The sequence below is a fragment of the Moschus berezovskii genome, chromosome 3 (assembly GCF_049115385.1).
Source record: "Moschus berezovskii isolate FMDL1 chromosome 3, NW_MosBer_1.0, whole genome shotgun sequence".
In the NCBI taxonomy this organism is placed as follows: Eukaryota; Metazoa; Chordata; class Mammalia; order Artiodactyla; family Moschidae; genus Moschus; species Moschus berezovskii.
In genome coordinates this window covers 15132017-15147994 of record NC_142462.1, presented here as the reverse complement: position 1 = coordinate 15147994, position 15978 = coordinate 15132017, and the positions used below count along the sequence as shown (strand labels likewise).

Sequence of the window (15978 nt, the reverse complement as noted above, 5' to 3'; positions counted from 1 at the left end):
CAAATCTTCTGTAGAATCTACTACTGAGTTAATTCACCTAAATTTCTTTTGTTTCAAACTGATTATCAGGAAAACATTTAAATACTTATTTTAAACTTAAAAACTCAGGAATATTTTCTAAATACAGTTCTGAAGTAAGATTGTTCAGTCGCTCAGTCATGTCCGACTCTTTGCAACCCCATGAACCGCAGCACGCCAGGCCTCCCTGTCCATCACCAGCTCTCCACATCAGTAAGATTGTAGGGAAAAGTAATTCGGATGATTCTGCTGAATCAAAACAGTAGTAACTTAAAATTTAGCATTTCTTGTCTACAAGTACTTTTTAACTAATGTCTTACCTGTGTAAAATGAGAACATTCTTCAGATACTGCCTTGTGAAGTTTTCCAATAAGCATTTGCAAAGGCTTCACTTCACCTAACAGAATAGGTAGTGCATTAAAAATGTTCAATTTACATGCTTAGAAACTATTTTCATATTGAACCTACATCAACTGAAAGCTTCCTGGGAATAAGATTAGTTCTAAGTTCTTTATTTCTTTCAATGTTATTTTGTACTGCTCAGTGTTAACTGTAAAAGATAATTTGTAGGATTTTCAATTTATATCCCACAAAATGGTACAAAGCAGTGATTTACAATTTTTTTGTACTACAATCCAATACAAGAACTGTATCACACAGTATAACCCATCTGAGCCACCAGGGAAGCTATTCTACACATATTCACTCATATAAAACTGAAACAAAAATGTCACAAATATTCATTCTTTCTACATCTTATGCACTCCAATGTTTTCTGTTCTACTCTATCATTGAAAAACAAAAAACAAAAAAAGCTGGTCATTACTCACTGAACTAACTTCATCACTCATTAATGGACCCACTAATTAACTTGTAGTGTGAAAAACTACAGATTCTATCGGAAGAGGATACCAATACAAACATGTGCTTAAAATCTTATTCAATTCAAACCCAAAGAACTCCTTTTTCCTGAAGTGAAAAAGGATTATATTCTTACTTAAGCCACACTTTAAACTCTACTGTTCAAAGAACAATTCCAAACTTATGAACCATCTCATTCATAAAGGTAGATCTGTCAAGAATGGAGGCCTAAAGATACCTTAAACAGAGAAAGTCTAATTAATTGAATAACTGAATAATTATTAAAGATAAAAGTTAACCATGACTAGTCTTCCACTTAAGGTTCCTTCAATATTGTTGCTGACACAGTGCCATCTTAGTCTTTTTGCTCACTACACATTCTTTCAAGAAGTCTTATTCTTGTCCTTGGCCTCAAACGCTCTCTTGACTTACAAATCTTTATCTTGAACTTAAACTTCCCCCTTAGGTTTCAGCCTTTATTTTCAATTGCATACTAGGTATCGATTTTTAAAAGTCATAAAGTATACAATGTTCCAAGCTAAATACACTATTTTCCCCACAAACCTACTCCTCATCCTCCTCATGACTGGAGTCACCATCAATCCAATTACTCAAACTAGACACACAGGGATCATTCTCAATTCCTCCCCCTTACTGCTAATACTAACTTCAGACTACAACCCACCTCTTTAACTCTTAAACTTTTCTTCCAATGACATTTTATCTCAACATCTTAATGTTAACAGAATAACTGCCAAAGCTGCTTAACTGGTCTTTCCATCACTTATCAGTCCAGTTCAGTTCAGTCGCTCAGTCGTGTCCAACTCTTTGTGACCCCATGGGCTGCAGCACACCAGGCTTCCCTGACCATCACCAACTCCCAGAGTTTACTCAGACTCAGGTCCATTGAGTCCATCACTTATCACCTCCCTTAATTTGCTCCAGTGATGTCATCTTAAAAATCTTACTATGTTACTCTATTTGAAATCCTGCATTAGGTCTTACAACCAACAGCATAAAGAGTAAACACATTTTGGTCAGGGTATATGAAACCTTTTCTGATCAAGCTTCTGACAATCTTTATCCCTCACTACTTTTGCACACACCTTGAACTCTCAATTCTCCAAAATGGATGTCGTCTCTCACATCTCTAAATTTAAGACTCAAGATCCTTTCCTAAAATTCCAACCTCCCTACTCCTGCTACTGCCTCACTCTTCCAGGAAGTACTAGCCTTTTCTCCTCTCTCCCTCCATTCTTTCTGTTTATTCTTCCATTACAGAAAATGTCCCATTGTTTTCTAAGAGTTTATTTTATATTGCTTTTCCACAGGACTGTTGATTTCTTGGGGAAAATAATTCAGTGATTTTTAGACTTCTTAAGCACTTACAAGAACAGTCTATGATTATATGAACAAATGAGTCTAGAACTGGGAACCCCCAGTCATGCTAAGTCAAGAACAGAATCACGAAGTGGCGGGCTCAAAGCGACACTTACTTAGAATTTTGTTAGAAACCATTTACCTGTTTCTTGTGTTTTTATATTCTGTAGCTCTAGCTGGTGTATTTTCTGAAGTTCCTTGATCTTTTCCTCTTGAGCAGAAATAAGCTCCTGTTTAAGATTGCAAAGAGCTTTATCTTTTTCATTTTCCATATATTCGCGAACCTGATCCACATGAGTTGAATAGACCAGAGACAGGCATATGCGTTGGGCTTCCATCTGGAGCCTTAAATCATTCTTAAAGTGAATTAATGTGCAGGTTAGAATAATTTAAAATGACAAATCAAATAATTTAACTTATTTTTGCATATACCCATTACAAGGGGGAGGAATACATGAAAATATAAACTATAATTGAGAAAATAATTAAATTAAATGTCACTTTTCTTACATGAAATTATTTTCTCACTCAATCTGTTGCACTGACCTAGGAAAATAGTACAACTTTTTCAAGGAAAATAACACAATATTTTCATCACTTCATGGTAAAGTTTGATATTTGGTAACATTAGGATGGCCTGATCTTTCATTTTTGTTCAACAATAACATTTTTTAAACAAATACGGGCTTCCCTGGTGGCTCAGCTGGTTAAGAATCCACCTGCAATGTGGGAGACCTGGGTTCGATTTGGAACAGCTATCCAGTCCAGTATTCTGGCCTGGAGAGTTCATGCGGTCGCAAAGAGTCGGACATGACTGAGCGACTTTTAATAAACAAATGTAGAGAAATGCAAATAATAATGAAATAAACACTTATGTACACATATCATAAAGTAATAAATACAATCATTTTATCTTTTTTATTTCTCTCCTCCCTAGTATTTTGGTTTAGAAATGAAATATAAATAAAACTATCTATCATGTTCCCATTCTTCCTTCCCCAGAGGCCACCATATTATATTTTTGATCATAAATCTGCTGCAAATCCAGTTCACTTCTTACACTCTCATTTCTCAATCCATCTATAAACAGTACATATATTTTACGTTTTTAAGAATTTACATAAATGGTGCAAAATGGCATTTATTTTGCAAATTACTCTTCTCACTCAATATACTTCTGAGATCTTTCCATGTAGATACACATAAATTTATTTTAACTTGGTGCTGTATATATGAATATTACAATTTGTTCATTTCCTTTTTGGAGCTCAAACGGATTACTTCAAATTTTAGATATTTCAAAAAATGCTGCAATAAATTCTTATACATATGCCCTTGTACATATGTGATAGTGTTTCTCTAGCGCACATGTGTGCTAAGTTGCATCAGTCATATCTGACTCTGAAATCCTATAGACTGTAGCCTGCCAGGCTCTTCTGTCCATGGGATTCTTCAGGCGAGAATACTGGAGTGGGTTGTCACGTCCTTTTCAAGGGGATCTTCTTGATTCAGGGTTCAAATCCATGTCTCTTGTCTCCTGCACTGGTAGCTGGGTTCTTTACCACTAGCACCACCTCGGAAGCCCTTCTCCATTGTAGTGATTCTCAAAACTGTAGCCCAAATCAAAGTCACCTGGAGTGCTTATCAAAACAGATTTCTAGGCCCCTAACGCCGAAATTCTACTTAAAGAGGCCTGGTGTGAGCGCTAGAATTTGAATTTTAACCTGTTTTCAAGTGATGTTGACACTGCTGGTGAGGGACCACACTCACTGCCAGTAGAAATGTAAATGCTACATGGTAGACCACGTATATTGCATCAATATTAAATTTTAACAAAAATTTTTATGCAATTACACAATTTTACACTGATATATTTAACAATGTAGGTGAATACTCATCTCCCCACATCCTCATCACACTTCTTACTGTGAACCTTATTTAGCCAAACTGATAGGTACAAAATGCTATTTCACTGTTGTATCAATTTATAATGCTGAAAGCATCTTTTCATGTTTATTAGCCAATTTGTAGAAGTATTTCTGTGGCTGCAGTATTATTTCTAAGCACATTTAGATTGCTCTTTGGTGTTACTGTTGTGTAAACTGTGGCTCAATTTCTTCATGAGCTTCCTTCCATAAACACACACCTCACTGTTCTCCCCATCACTAAGGGGGTTTGTCTTGGCAGTGATGTGTGTGTCAGGGACAGCTTTTGTGTTTGTCTCTGTTTACTTTATAGAAGTTAACATCAAGGAGATGGTATCTAAATGTCACTGTAAGTGTCTTCAGTTAGAAAAAAATAATCGTTTTAGTGAGAAAAATCTGACCATTTTGACAACTTCAAACTTGGGTCATGCCTTTAAAAAAATTTTTAAATGATCTTCTGATATTTTTAGGAGTGATAAAATTAAACCCAACTATGATTTTGAAAACAATTTCAGATATTTAACAAAGTATTAACAGTTATATAATTAGAACTGTAACTATTTAGGTTATGAAAATGTAAAATTTGATATAAGATCATAAATATGAACACATTTATTAAGAAGTAGAAGGAAAAAACTTTCCAAGGACTTCCTACTATATAGAGAATAAAATTTCAGCTTCTTACAAAGTCTGTAAGGCTCTCCAAGATCTGGTCTTTTCCTTCTTCAAACTCTTTTTCTTCCACTCTCTTTCCCTCAAACTCAACCAAACAGGTCTTGATTCTGTTTCTCAAACTTATCTCTGCCATTGCAGTTGCTCTAACTTCCCTGTAGTAGACTCCTCACTGTTATTCAGATGGCAGTTCAAATGTCAATTCCTCCTAGACTACCCTTTCCTGACCACCCTATTTAATGACTACCCACCATTCTCTATCACATTATCTTTTATTTTCTTTACAAAACATCACTATTTCTTAACTCTTCTACTTACTTCCTCATTTACTATCTGCTTCCCTCACTAAAATATATCCTCTGTGAGAGCTAGAACCAATTCTTACTCTTGTTCACCACTGTATCCCTACCTGGCAAGAGACTATAAATATTTGTTTAGAAATGAAGAAACAAACATAAAGCTCTAGTTAGCACCATTATACTATGTGCCCAGTGGGATCTTTCTGCTATTTCTAATTTCAGTGTCTATCAAATATAAGTTGTCAGAAGTGATCCAGTATTACTCATTCATTATATGTATTCTTTAATTTTATTTAGAATTAATACTTTTTTCCCCTTTAGGTATAACAAGACTTTGAGAAAACTAGGATTTAAATCAGTATCTTTTTCTCAGGGAAATAGTTTCGTAACTATTGAACAACTACATGAAGAACTAAAAAGTTTTAAGAGTTAATTTTCAGTTAACCTTGAAAACACCAATACAAAAGGAGACTCTGAAACCAATCTTTGGAATTGCAACGAAATATTACAAAATAATTATTTTAATGTTCTGACTCTCAGCAAAGTTATTTAAACTTGCTTTTTCAAAGAAAATGTGTTCTATTTCCTGAGCAGATTAACTGAAAGATTAACTAAAAGAGAGGTAACATGGTTTAACAAAAAACAGATAAAAGAAATGTAAATGATAGGTTTAAGTGAGAATTACATCACAGGGTTTACTTTCATTCTCTTGTAAGGAGGTCAATTTATGTTGTATGAAAATGAAAACTTTCAGTATGAAATGTACACTTTAGTGTATACACATTAAGTAAACATACCTGTTCTGATTTAAGTATGCTGAGCTCCTGCTGAAGTTTATCGTTTTCACCTGGATCAGTAGTCCCAAGTGATGATTCATTTGTCACTGACGGCAAGTGAGCAGAAAACTGTTCTTGTTTGCTTTCTTTTCCGAGAGTCATATTCTCAAAAGGAATTTTATTTACCTCCATTATTCTTGATTCTTTACCAAAATCGTTATTTATTTTAGGAACTGATCCTCCAGGATCCCTGCTTGTTGAAACTCCATCTTTCAAAGAGCTTAAATGGACATCATGCACATTTACATTTTCTGTCCTGTGGTCAATTATGATTTCTAGCTCTCTACATCGCAATAAAACCTGTTCTTTATCTTGCTTTAAAGATTTAACTTCTTCCGTTAGAAAACTTATCTCATCATGTTTCTGTTTTAATTGCTCAGAAAGGTCAGACAGTCTCTCTGACAGCTCTAACTTTTCTCGCTTGGTTACCTCAAGTTTTTCCATAAGTTCTGTTGTATCTTTCTCAACAACCTCACCAATTTCCAATGGTTCTGCTATAAAAGTCTTGTCATCGTCAAAGACTGAACTTTTCATTTTCACTATACTTGGGTTTATTCTTTGCAAATGATGAAGCTCTTCACTGAGTGCTTTAAGCTTACTTGTATACTCTACTTCTTGCTTATTTTTACTGTCTTCTAAATCGCTTTTTACCTTGAGAAGGCAAGCATAATCCTCCTGTAATTCCTGATAGTTAACTTCAAAATTTTTTTCAGCAAATGAAAAAGTGTTCTTTTGCTTTTCAATCTCTTCAGTTAGCTGAATGCATTGTTTTTTGAGGTCCTCATTTTCCTCTGTAAGTACTTCTATCTCTTTTTGCCAGCTACAGTCTTTGGATTGGGACTTAGAGGAGTCTATGAAAGTTAATCTTTCTTCTTGGTTAACAGGACTATGTATTTTCAACATGTCTTCAAGGGTCTTCTTTTCATCTTTAAGAATTCTATTCTCTGCTTCAAGTTGTGCAAATTTTTCTTGAAGGTCATCCTCTTTTTCCTTCATTTGTTTCTCCAATAATTCAGTTTTAAGTTGTAATTCTTGAACTTCCTGTTCAAGTGTACCCTTTTCCTTTTCTTCTTGTCTGAGTATTTCTATTTCTTTCTGCAGTTCATTGATCTGAAGGGTCATTTCTTCTGATTTTGAATTCACGAGGGACTGCTGTAAATCTTTTAGCTTTGAAATTTCCAAAATCAGTTGGTTCTGCTTAGTTATCAAATTGTCTTTTTCAAACTGCATGGTTTCTATCTTTTGACTCATTTCATTCTGTAAGCCATCTATCTGCTGTTTATAGTGAATGCCTAAGTTATCTTTAAGCTTTTCAATATTTATTCGATGTTCAATTTCCAAGTCTTCCTTCAGTTTAGAAAGCTCTTCCTCATGACTAAACAGGAGCTGTGTCCTTAGCCTCTCCAGCTCGGCTTCCTGTGATTCAGCCATTCTGTCCAATACAGCATTCTTTTCTCTTTCTAACATTTCAAGCTTTATCTTGTAATTTGTAACTTCTGCTTCATGTTTTAATTCTAGTTCTTTCCTGGCTTCAGAAGCAGAAACAATCTCAGCTTTCAAATCTTCCACTGTACTAAGGGACTTATATGCTTCATTGAGTTTACTTTCCTGCTCAGCTACTGTCTGTCTAGCCCTCTGAATTTGGTCCCTTGAAAAGCTCAGTTCTTCAAAAAGATCTTCTAGCTGTCTCTGGAGAGCAGACTTTTCTCCTGAAATTACTCCTATTTCTTCCTTGAGTTTTTCCTTTTGAGAGTTAGTATCTTGCAATTTTATATTCAGTTCATTTATTGACATATTCATTAACTTTATTTGATCTTCATTAACTGTAATACTTGGATGTGATCTTAAAGCATTCTCCAGTTCCCCCTTATGTCGTGTCCTAAGTTCATCTATCTGTGACATGTGTTGTTTTATTAACTCTTGTTTCATCTGTACTATCTGCTGCCCATACATCTCATCCAGCTCTGCCCGGAGTTGTTCCAACTTTCTTTGTGTTTCTTGCTCCATTCTTTGTAGGATATCCGTTTCAAATTGACTGTCTTTATGATTTTTCTTCTGAAGTTCCTCAACTGTCCCCATTAACTGTTTTATTTCTTCAGAACACTGTCTTTCCTTTTGCTTGGAATTAGTCAGTTCTAATTTCATATTTTTTATCTCTTGGTTCTTCTGTACAACCTGCTCTTGTAATTCTTCCAGTAATTTATCAGCAGCTGTTACTTTATCCTTTAGGTCAAGAGTTTTTTTTTCTTCTTCCATTATTTTTGTATTTAATTCTTCAATGACTGCTTCCTTTTCCTGTATTTCTTTATTTGAGTTTTCTACTTTTTTATTCTGTTCCTTTATAAAGAAAAAATGAAAACATAAAAATGGCATTTTTAGTTTCTGGTTACTTATACCCCTTAACCCCATCACCAAAAAAATTGATAGAAATCTGCTTTTTACATTATTTTATAAAAAGCAACGGCTGAGCCTGCTCCTTCATTTTTCTTACGTCAATGAGACACAGGACTTTTGTAGTCAACACGGTCTATGAGCAAATATCATAGCCACGCTGGTCTTCTTGGGGGGAAGAAATTTTTCTTGCATTGCTATGATTAAATGTTTTAATAAAAAAATTTAGTGGGATCAAAATATATCTAAACCATTATATTTTCTTCTTTCTTATTCACTGATCAACATTCTAAGCATTTGTTATTTGTAACTGCAAGAGGACTACATACCCTTTACAGTTCCAGAGATAATCCTAAAAATAAATCAACATTCCTCCCATACAGTATTTTAGTGACCTGAAGGTTTGGTGGGCAGGTGTTATAAAAAAAGTAAAACATCAAAAACAGGCTCCTAAAGGTCAGTCTTAACTTCACTGCTAAGGCTAAATGAATCAGAAGTTGAGGGATATGCTATGCTTAGTTGAACTGCAAGTGACATGCAAGATAATTATGCCATTTAGGGCATATCAATGTGATTCTACATTTTGGGGGTAAACAGAAATTTGAAAACAAGACAGATTTTTTTTACCCCTGTTCTGATTTAGGACTTTATTTTGGAACTGCAGATAAATGAAACCCAAAACACATGCGAAGGCATGTCCCTAATCATTCACAGAAGTGTCACAGCATGAGACAGTCAAGCAGAAGCCCAGGAGACCAAGTTCTGTCTCTGTCATGTACTTGCCTGAGTGGTTAGGGCTGCAGTCCCAAGAACAGAATAAACAGTACAATTTACAGATCAGAATATACTTAAGTAATTAAAATCACCTTCAGAAGACAAAAGCCCCAGGTCAAGAGGACTTAAAGGCACCTCAAATGGATGTGTTAACTCTCCTTAAAAAAAAAAAAAAGAATGTCAAAGCCTAGGGAAAAAGAAAGTCTGAGAGGGAAACAGTGGCAGTGCCCACTCAAGAATGGTTCAGGAAAGAGAATCAAGGTACCAGGAGACTGAGAATTCTAATCCCTCTGGGAAAATCACACCTAACTTAGAAAGCAAGGTAGGGGGCTGCTGTGAACAGAATTAAGAATTCCAGTCCAAAGGCATGGCCATTCCTACTGTGAGATGGACATATGAGGTTATCATAGCCTAATCGGCTTTGGCTTGGCATCACATATCCCATCAATGTCACCATGCCTTATTGTTGATTCTGAGCCTTCTGCCCTAGACTACCTTCTGGCAGTCTACTAGGCCTGAACTGCCTTTCTCTTCTTACCTCCTGGAAAGACTCATTTCCAAAGACTACTGTTTTCTAATCAAACTATTTTTTGATACTGATAAAACATTTTTAATATGGTTCAACCTGGGTCTTTACGCACACTCCATCCTGTTTAAAATGTCCTCTTATCAGTTCAGATTCACAATTTATTCACTGTTTACCAAATAAGTCTGAAGAGCTGCTATGTGTCACACATATATTGCACCAATTATGAAGAAAACAAAATTCAATGAAAGGGAATTGTTCTAATTTACAGACTTACCTCAAATATCACTTCCCTGCAAAGCCTACCCTGAATCACTTTCCTTATGAAGCCAGACCTGCCTAGAATTTTCAAATCATTTTACCCATACTTAGCCTTGTTTTGCAGAGAAGGCAATGGCAACCCACTCCAGTACTCTTGCCTGGAGAAACCCATGGATGGAGGAGCCTGGAAAGTTACTGTCCATGGGGTTGCTATGAGTCGGACACGACTGAGCGACTTTAGTTTCATGCATTGGAGAAGGAAATGGCAACCCACTCCAGTGTTGCCTGGAGAATCCCAGGGACAGAGGAGGAGCCTGTTGGGCTGCCGTCTATGGGGTCGCACAGAGTTGGACACAACTGACACGACTTAGCAGCAGCAACAGCAGCCTTGTTTTGGGGTGCCTTACATACCATGAGTTTTAGTGAAGAAAAAAGCACATTTAAGCATCACTATCTCTTACAACAGCCTGATGCAAAACAAGTGTTCTATATAAACATCTACATAATGATTTTTAAATTACTTTGGTTGTAAATCATGTACATTTTTCAATTTCAGTATCTTAAAACTGTACATTTCTAATTTCCCTAAGCGACAACCTCTAGAATCAGACTACATAGATTTGATAGCTGGCTCTACCAATGTGTTACCTGTATACCTGGGCAATTTACTTCACTTTGCTTTGCTTTAATTTCCTCATCTGAAAAATGGGGGTGATAATAGTATTTACCTCATAAGATTGTTGTGATGATTCAATGAAATATGTGTAAGATGCTTAGAGTATTTCCTGATACCAAGTAAACAAAAACAAATGCTACCTAATACTTTTATTGTTATCCAAACAGCAGTCTTGTTATGCTAATTTCTCAACATCTTGCAGAACTGCCTAAATTTATAAAAAATACTGTACTGTATGTATAGTCTGTCCTCATTATCCAAAGATTACAAATGTGTGAACCTGCCTACTTGTTTAAATTTATAGATAACTCCAAAATCAATACTCAGTCATTTGTAGAAGTGCACAGAGTGGTAAAAAATTTGAGCTGCTGGCCATGTATGATTCAAGCTAAGATGATGTCAAGCAAGATGAGCAAGGCGAGAGAGCAAGGAAGGAGGCCATGAGGATGGAGGTGGTAGGCAGTAGCGGAATGTACTGTAAAAATTTCTGGCTCTGGGCTAGCCCAATAGGGTTTGAATCCCAATGAGGAGGAGGCGGGTGCTACCTTTAGAACGGTCACTTTTGACTCTCATGTCTCTTTTGAAAATTAAACAAGCTATCTTCTACCAGAATCTTTTTAGAATTTACTGTTACAATCTGTATGATTTGCACAATGTTGTAAGTCAAATACATTTCAATAAAATTAAAAAATAAAATACAGTGGAAAGAGTAAAAAAATCTATATGATATGTATGCTTGTGTGCATGTATGTATGTGTGTGTGTGTGTGTACACATATACCCTGGGAGCATCAACTGCTGAATAAGTGTTCCAGGCAACTTTATAACACATAACTACCACAAATAAAGAGAATCTGTATTTTTTTCTAATTAAAATGTGTGTTAGTTGCTCAGTCGTGTCTCTCTCTTTGAAACCTCACATACTGTAGCCCGCCAGGCTCCTCTGCCATGGAATTTTCCAGGCAAGAATACTGGAGTGGGCTGCCATTTCCTCCTCCAGGGGATCTTCCCCACCCAAAGACTGAACAGGTCTCCTGCATTGCAAGCCGATTCTTACCGTCTGAGCCATCAAGGAAGCCCTTTTTCTAACTAAAATCCATAAAATCTCATTTTGCCATGAAAATATTTACAGAATTACATGGCTAAATGAGTAGAAACACCTTTAGATGAAACAGAAAAAAGGACAGAAGTTCTGGTTATATATATAGATTCTCCTGAGGACTCAGTTTAACATAAGCTGATTACTTTCAAAGAATTCAGTAATGAGTATTATCTTAATACCTATTACTGGAAGACTCTCAGTTGCTTTTGAAATAAACTATTTTTCATGCTTAAAGAACTTTTCCGAATTATGAAACTTTGTGATTCATGTGCATAACAAAAAGAGAAACACTTGGATAAAAAAACTTTTAAGTTAACTATTAGGTTGCTGTACACTGGTTGACTTCCTTAAATTAAACATACCATTTCATATGCTCTAATTTTCTCTTCCAAGAAACTAATCTGCATTTTGAAGTCTTCTTTCTTTCTGTGATAGTCTTCTAACAGGTGGTCTTGCTCTTCCAGCTGCTGCTGGTGAGTGAGGATCTGCTGCTTGGCTTGCAGTAAATCTGCAGCTGTGCTACTGTGCGTGCTGTTTCTCAGAGTTTCGCTAGCCTGTAACTTGAAAATAAAAAGAAACCCCAAAATATTAAATTCTGAAATGAGTGCACCAAGGAATGGACATCCCTGTGGGTGTTGCTCGGCTAATAGTTGCTCTCTGGGAACTGTGCTGGATTCAGAGGTTTGAGACTCCAGCCAACACGTTTCCACAGCTGATCAGATAAGTATGGGTACATTATCTAAGCTGACAGATTCCTCCCTTATCTGAAATTATTTTTTGTTGCTCATCATCAGAAACCTTGATTAATACAACTAGTTTCCTGTGGATCTTATTAAAGGTAAATGGAATATATTCAATCAAGTTACATTCCAGAATCTAACTAAAATAAAGTCATACCAGGGTATGACTTCGGACATCTTTTAGACAAAGGATGTAACTACAGGTTAATTTCTGCAAAAATTCACCTTATCAAACTTAGAAGATTTTTAAATATAGATGAGAAAGAAGTATAAAGAAACTAATAGCATAAAACCACTCAAGAAGCACGAATTAAATTCTTAGTTAATATAACAAGTATTAACCAGTTTTTTCAACATAATACATTAATAAGCAAACAGGACCTTTAAACAAATTTATATTTGTTCCAGAAAAATGAGAAAAAAATTTTAATTCATTATTAAAAATTTAATAAATTTTCTTCCACTAGTAATACTCACATGCTGGAACTGAATCTGTAATTTTTGACTCTGCTCAGTCAACTCTAAAAACTCTCTCATTGTCTCATCCTTTTCCCTTCTTGCCTGCTGTAAATTAGCAGTGAGCTGGGTTATGATGCCGTCTCTCTGCTTAATGGCAGCTTCAAATTCTTGCAACTAAAAGACATCAGTGAAAATTAAAAGTGCTGCACTTATTTAACAAAATTAAATAGCAGTACAGGTAACTTAGTACAGATATTGGTACAGATATTCAAAATGCATTGGCAGAATTATTTGTAAGCAATCTTTCCCATATTTGAACGTTATTATCTTGCAACAATTAGTTTTACTTCCAAACCAACTCTAAAAAGACTATCTGAACTAGAGAACAAAATACATTAGATTTGACTTACCCATATATCTACTTCTAGAAGGACAAGTATCTTTATATTTAGGGATGCTCCAAGGTTTGTAGGTATTACCATGATAGCCATGCTTAAGTATTACTTGTTTCTAGAGAAGGTGAAACTGAAATATACTGTCATCCTCATCAATGTCTTATTTCACCTTGTTTTCATAACTGACTGCCACAAACTAACAGATGTCATTTTAACTATAAAAAGTTATTTACAAAGACCTGCTGACAGGTTTAACGAGTCTAAGTCTTAATGTATTGACGTGGTTCTCTCAGGCTGATTACAAAAACATCCATCCATACTGAAGGGATTTCATCCTAGCTGTCTCATACAGTTTAATAAAATATCTAGTTATATTTATATGAACTAGCTTTAAGCAATACTGTTTATGATATATGTAAGGACAAATATCACAAGGTGACTCTAAGCCACCATTTAAAAACCCCATCTTTAAAGAATGTATCATTCAAATTTCCTATTTTTGTTCTGTGCGTAAGGTGAACACACCTGCTTCAGCCCTTCGGTCCCACAGGTAGCCCTCATTTCTTCGAGCTCTCTGCTGAGCTCTTCAATCTCATGTTGCTTCCCAGCCAGTTCGTTCTCCATCATCTCTAGGTGGGTCTGATTGTACTGTGCTCCATGTTCAGAGTAAGAATCATCAACACCAAATTCTTCTTCCTACGCCAACCCAGATTTTAAATAATTCATTACTAGCAACAGTTTCTCAGGAAAAGAGATTCAAAAACTGAATCCCACAGCAAAGTCTACTTTAAAACATCACTCATCACCTAGGAATTTACCAGCATGACACCCTACTTTGTTGTTAATCTAATAAATACCTCAAGAGCAAAAACAAGATATCTGCAAATTCTGTTACAACTGAGTTTTATAACAAAAGGTGGATAATTTTGTTCTGTTACACATTAAAAGCATTTAGAAATCACACACAGAAAGAAATACATGCAGGAAAAAGCTTTGTTAGTAACCAGCTTTAAATAGAATGAAACATTAATATCATAAGTAGTTTTAAATACTGTACCCTTAATAAATTTGTAGGCTTTCCTGTTCTCACCACAAAACCGCAACCATTTACCTGTACAAAAACAATTTCCTGAAATATTATGATTTTAGAATTTTACTTAAAGCTAAAAATTGATTTATGCTAACTGTATTCATGCTTTTCTTATGCCTAAGGAAAATGCCACATTGGCAAAAACAAACATGATGAAATTTAAACATCTAAAAAACATTATGACTGTTTCAAATGCCACTGACTCCTCATACATCTGAGTGCTTACAATGAAAATGGCACTGTGCTACATACATTTCCATTTAAGTGAATTAAAGCTCTAAGCACAGTTTCTCTTTTGTCCTAGATCCTCCTCTACAAAACACCTAAATTCATGTAAGTAATTGTTTTTTGATGAAGCACAACTGATTTAAAAGTAAAAACTGTGTACTGGTCTAAGTCTACTGGAGAGCAAATGAAGAAGGATGAGGAGATGAAGAGCTCTGGAAAACTCCCCCAAGAACTTTTGCCTGGGGGTACCACGAGAGCCTTGCCAACTCTGACAGACGTGGAGACTCTCCACAATACAAATGCCTCTATCACTGACATTTTGTGGTGAGGCCGACCTGGAGGCAGATTAATTTCAAATCAATTAATCTACTCAATAATCCCTTCTTTCCCGCTAAGAGCAAACAACTGAACTTCATTCTTGCTTACATCTTAATTTTTCACATTCTGTGTTAACAGAATGCAAGTTATGAAGATTTTAATACTGAAATACACAGAATATCCTAGGATTAGGATCAGATCTATATGGATCACAACACTATAAAAGTGGGGATGGTCCTAATTAAGAGTTCTTTATAAAGTCTGATTCCTTTGCTTTTTCGCCAAGGATAATTTCAGAAAACAAAACCAAAGTTTAAAAAAATTCACCTTTATGGCAACACATTATTGCAATTTGTGAAAACTATCAAAACACAGCAGTACTAACTCTATTGAGATTATTAATAAAATCACCTGTGATAACTTTCAATTAAGTTCATCTAAATTTCCACTAGCTTTCCTTGATTTTTTAGAAATTTATTTATTTTAATTAGAAGATGATTGCTTTACAGTATTGTGACGGGTTTTGCCATGCCTCAACATGAACTGGCCACAGGTATAAACGTGTCTCCCCCATTCTGAACCTACCTTCCACCTCCCTCCCCACCCGTTACGAAGCACTTTGATAAATGTCTACTAAAACTTTTCCTTTAGGGTAACCGAGTAATTAAATGGATTTTATGAATATTCTCAAGTATCATACTAAGCAAAGGATATGCCTTTAAGTGGTGATGATATCACTTACATAAATTAGTAATCTATTTTAACTGTATATGCAAACACACTACATAGCCAACATTCAGCCTAAATTTTCTCTAAGTTGAGTACATTTTATACTTGAGCTACTCATATGCATTGGCTTCTATGCATAAAATACTACATGACTGTTTTCAAAACTTAATTGTCTTATTATAATAAATATAAAAATCCTGTCAATATTAATAGTTTTTAAAAATTTAGTATCATGTAAATGGGTAATAAAACTAAACTAAAACAAACTATATTTCAAAGGTAAAACAGAAACACTCCTC

The 15978-nt window shown here is 35.2% G+C and overlaps 1 protein-coding gene across 4 annotated transcripts in view; it reads right to left on the bottom strand.

Moving 5' to 3' along the window:
- Window positions 1-15978, bottom strand: part of AKAP9 (A-kinase anchoring protein 9) — a 176186-nt gene that overhangs the window by 115310 nt on the left and 44898 nt on the right. For all 4 annotated transcript variants that reach the window (XM_055420403.2, XM_055420407.2, XM_055420415.2 and 1 more), the window contains exons 4-10: window positions 14372-14425; window positions 13840-14010; window positions 12938-13093; window positions 12083-12280; window positions 5953-8328; window positions 2402-2615; window positions 339-415 (exon numbers count right to left, since the gene is read on the bottom strand). In XM_055420403.2, coding sequence (XP_055276378.2) covers window positions 339-415; window positions 2402-2615; window positions 5953-8328; window positions 12083-12280; window positions 12938-13093; window positions 13840-14010; window positions 14372-14425 — 3246 coding nt within the window. The remainder of the gene's footprint in view (window positions 1-338; window positions 416-2401; window positions 2616-5952; window positions 8329-12082; window positions 12281-12937; window positions 13094-13839; window positions 14011-14371; window positions 14426-15978) is intronic.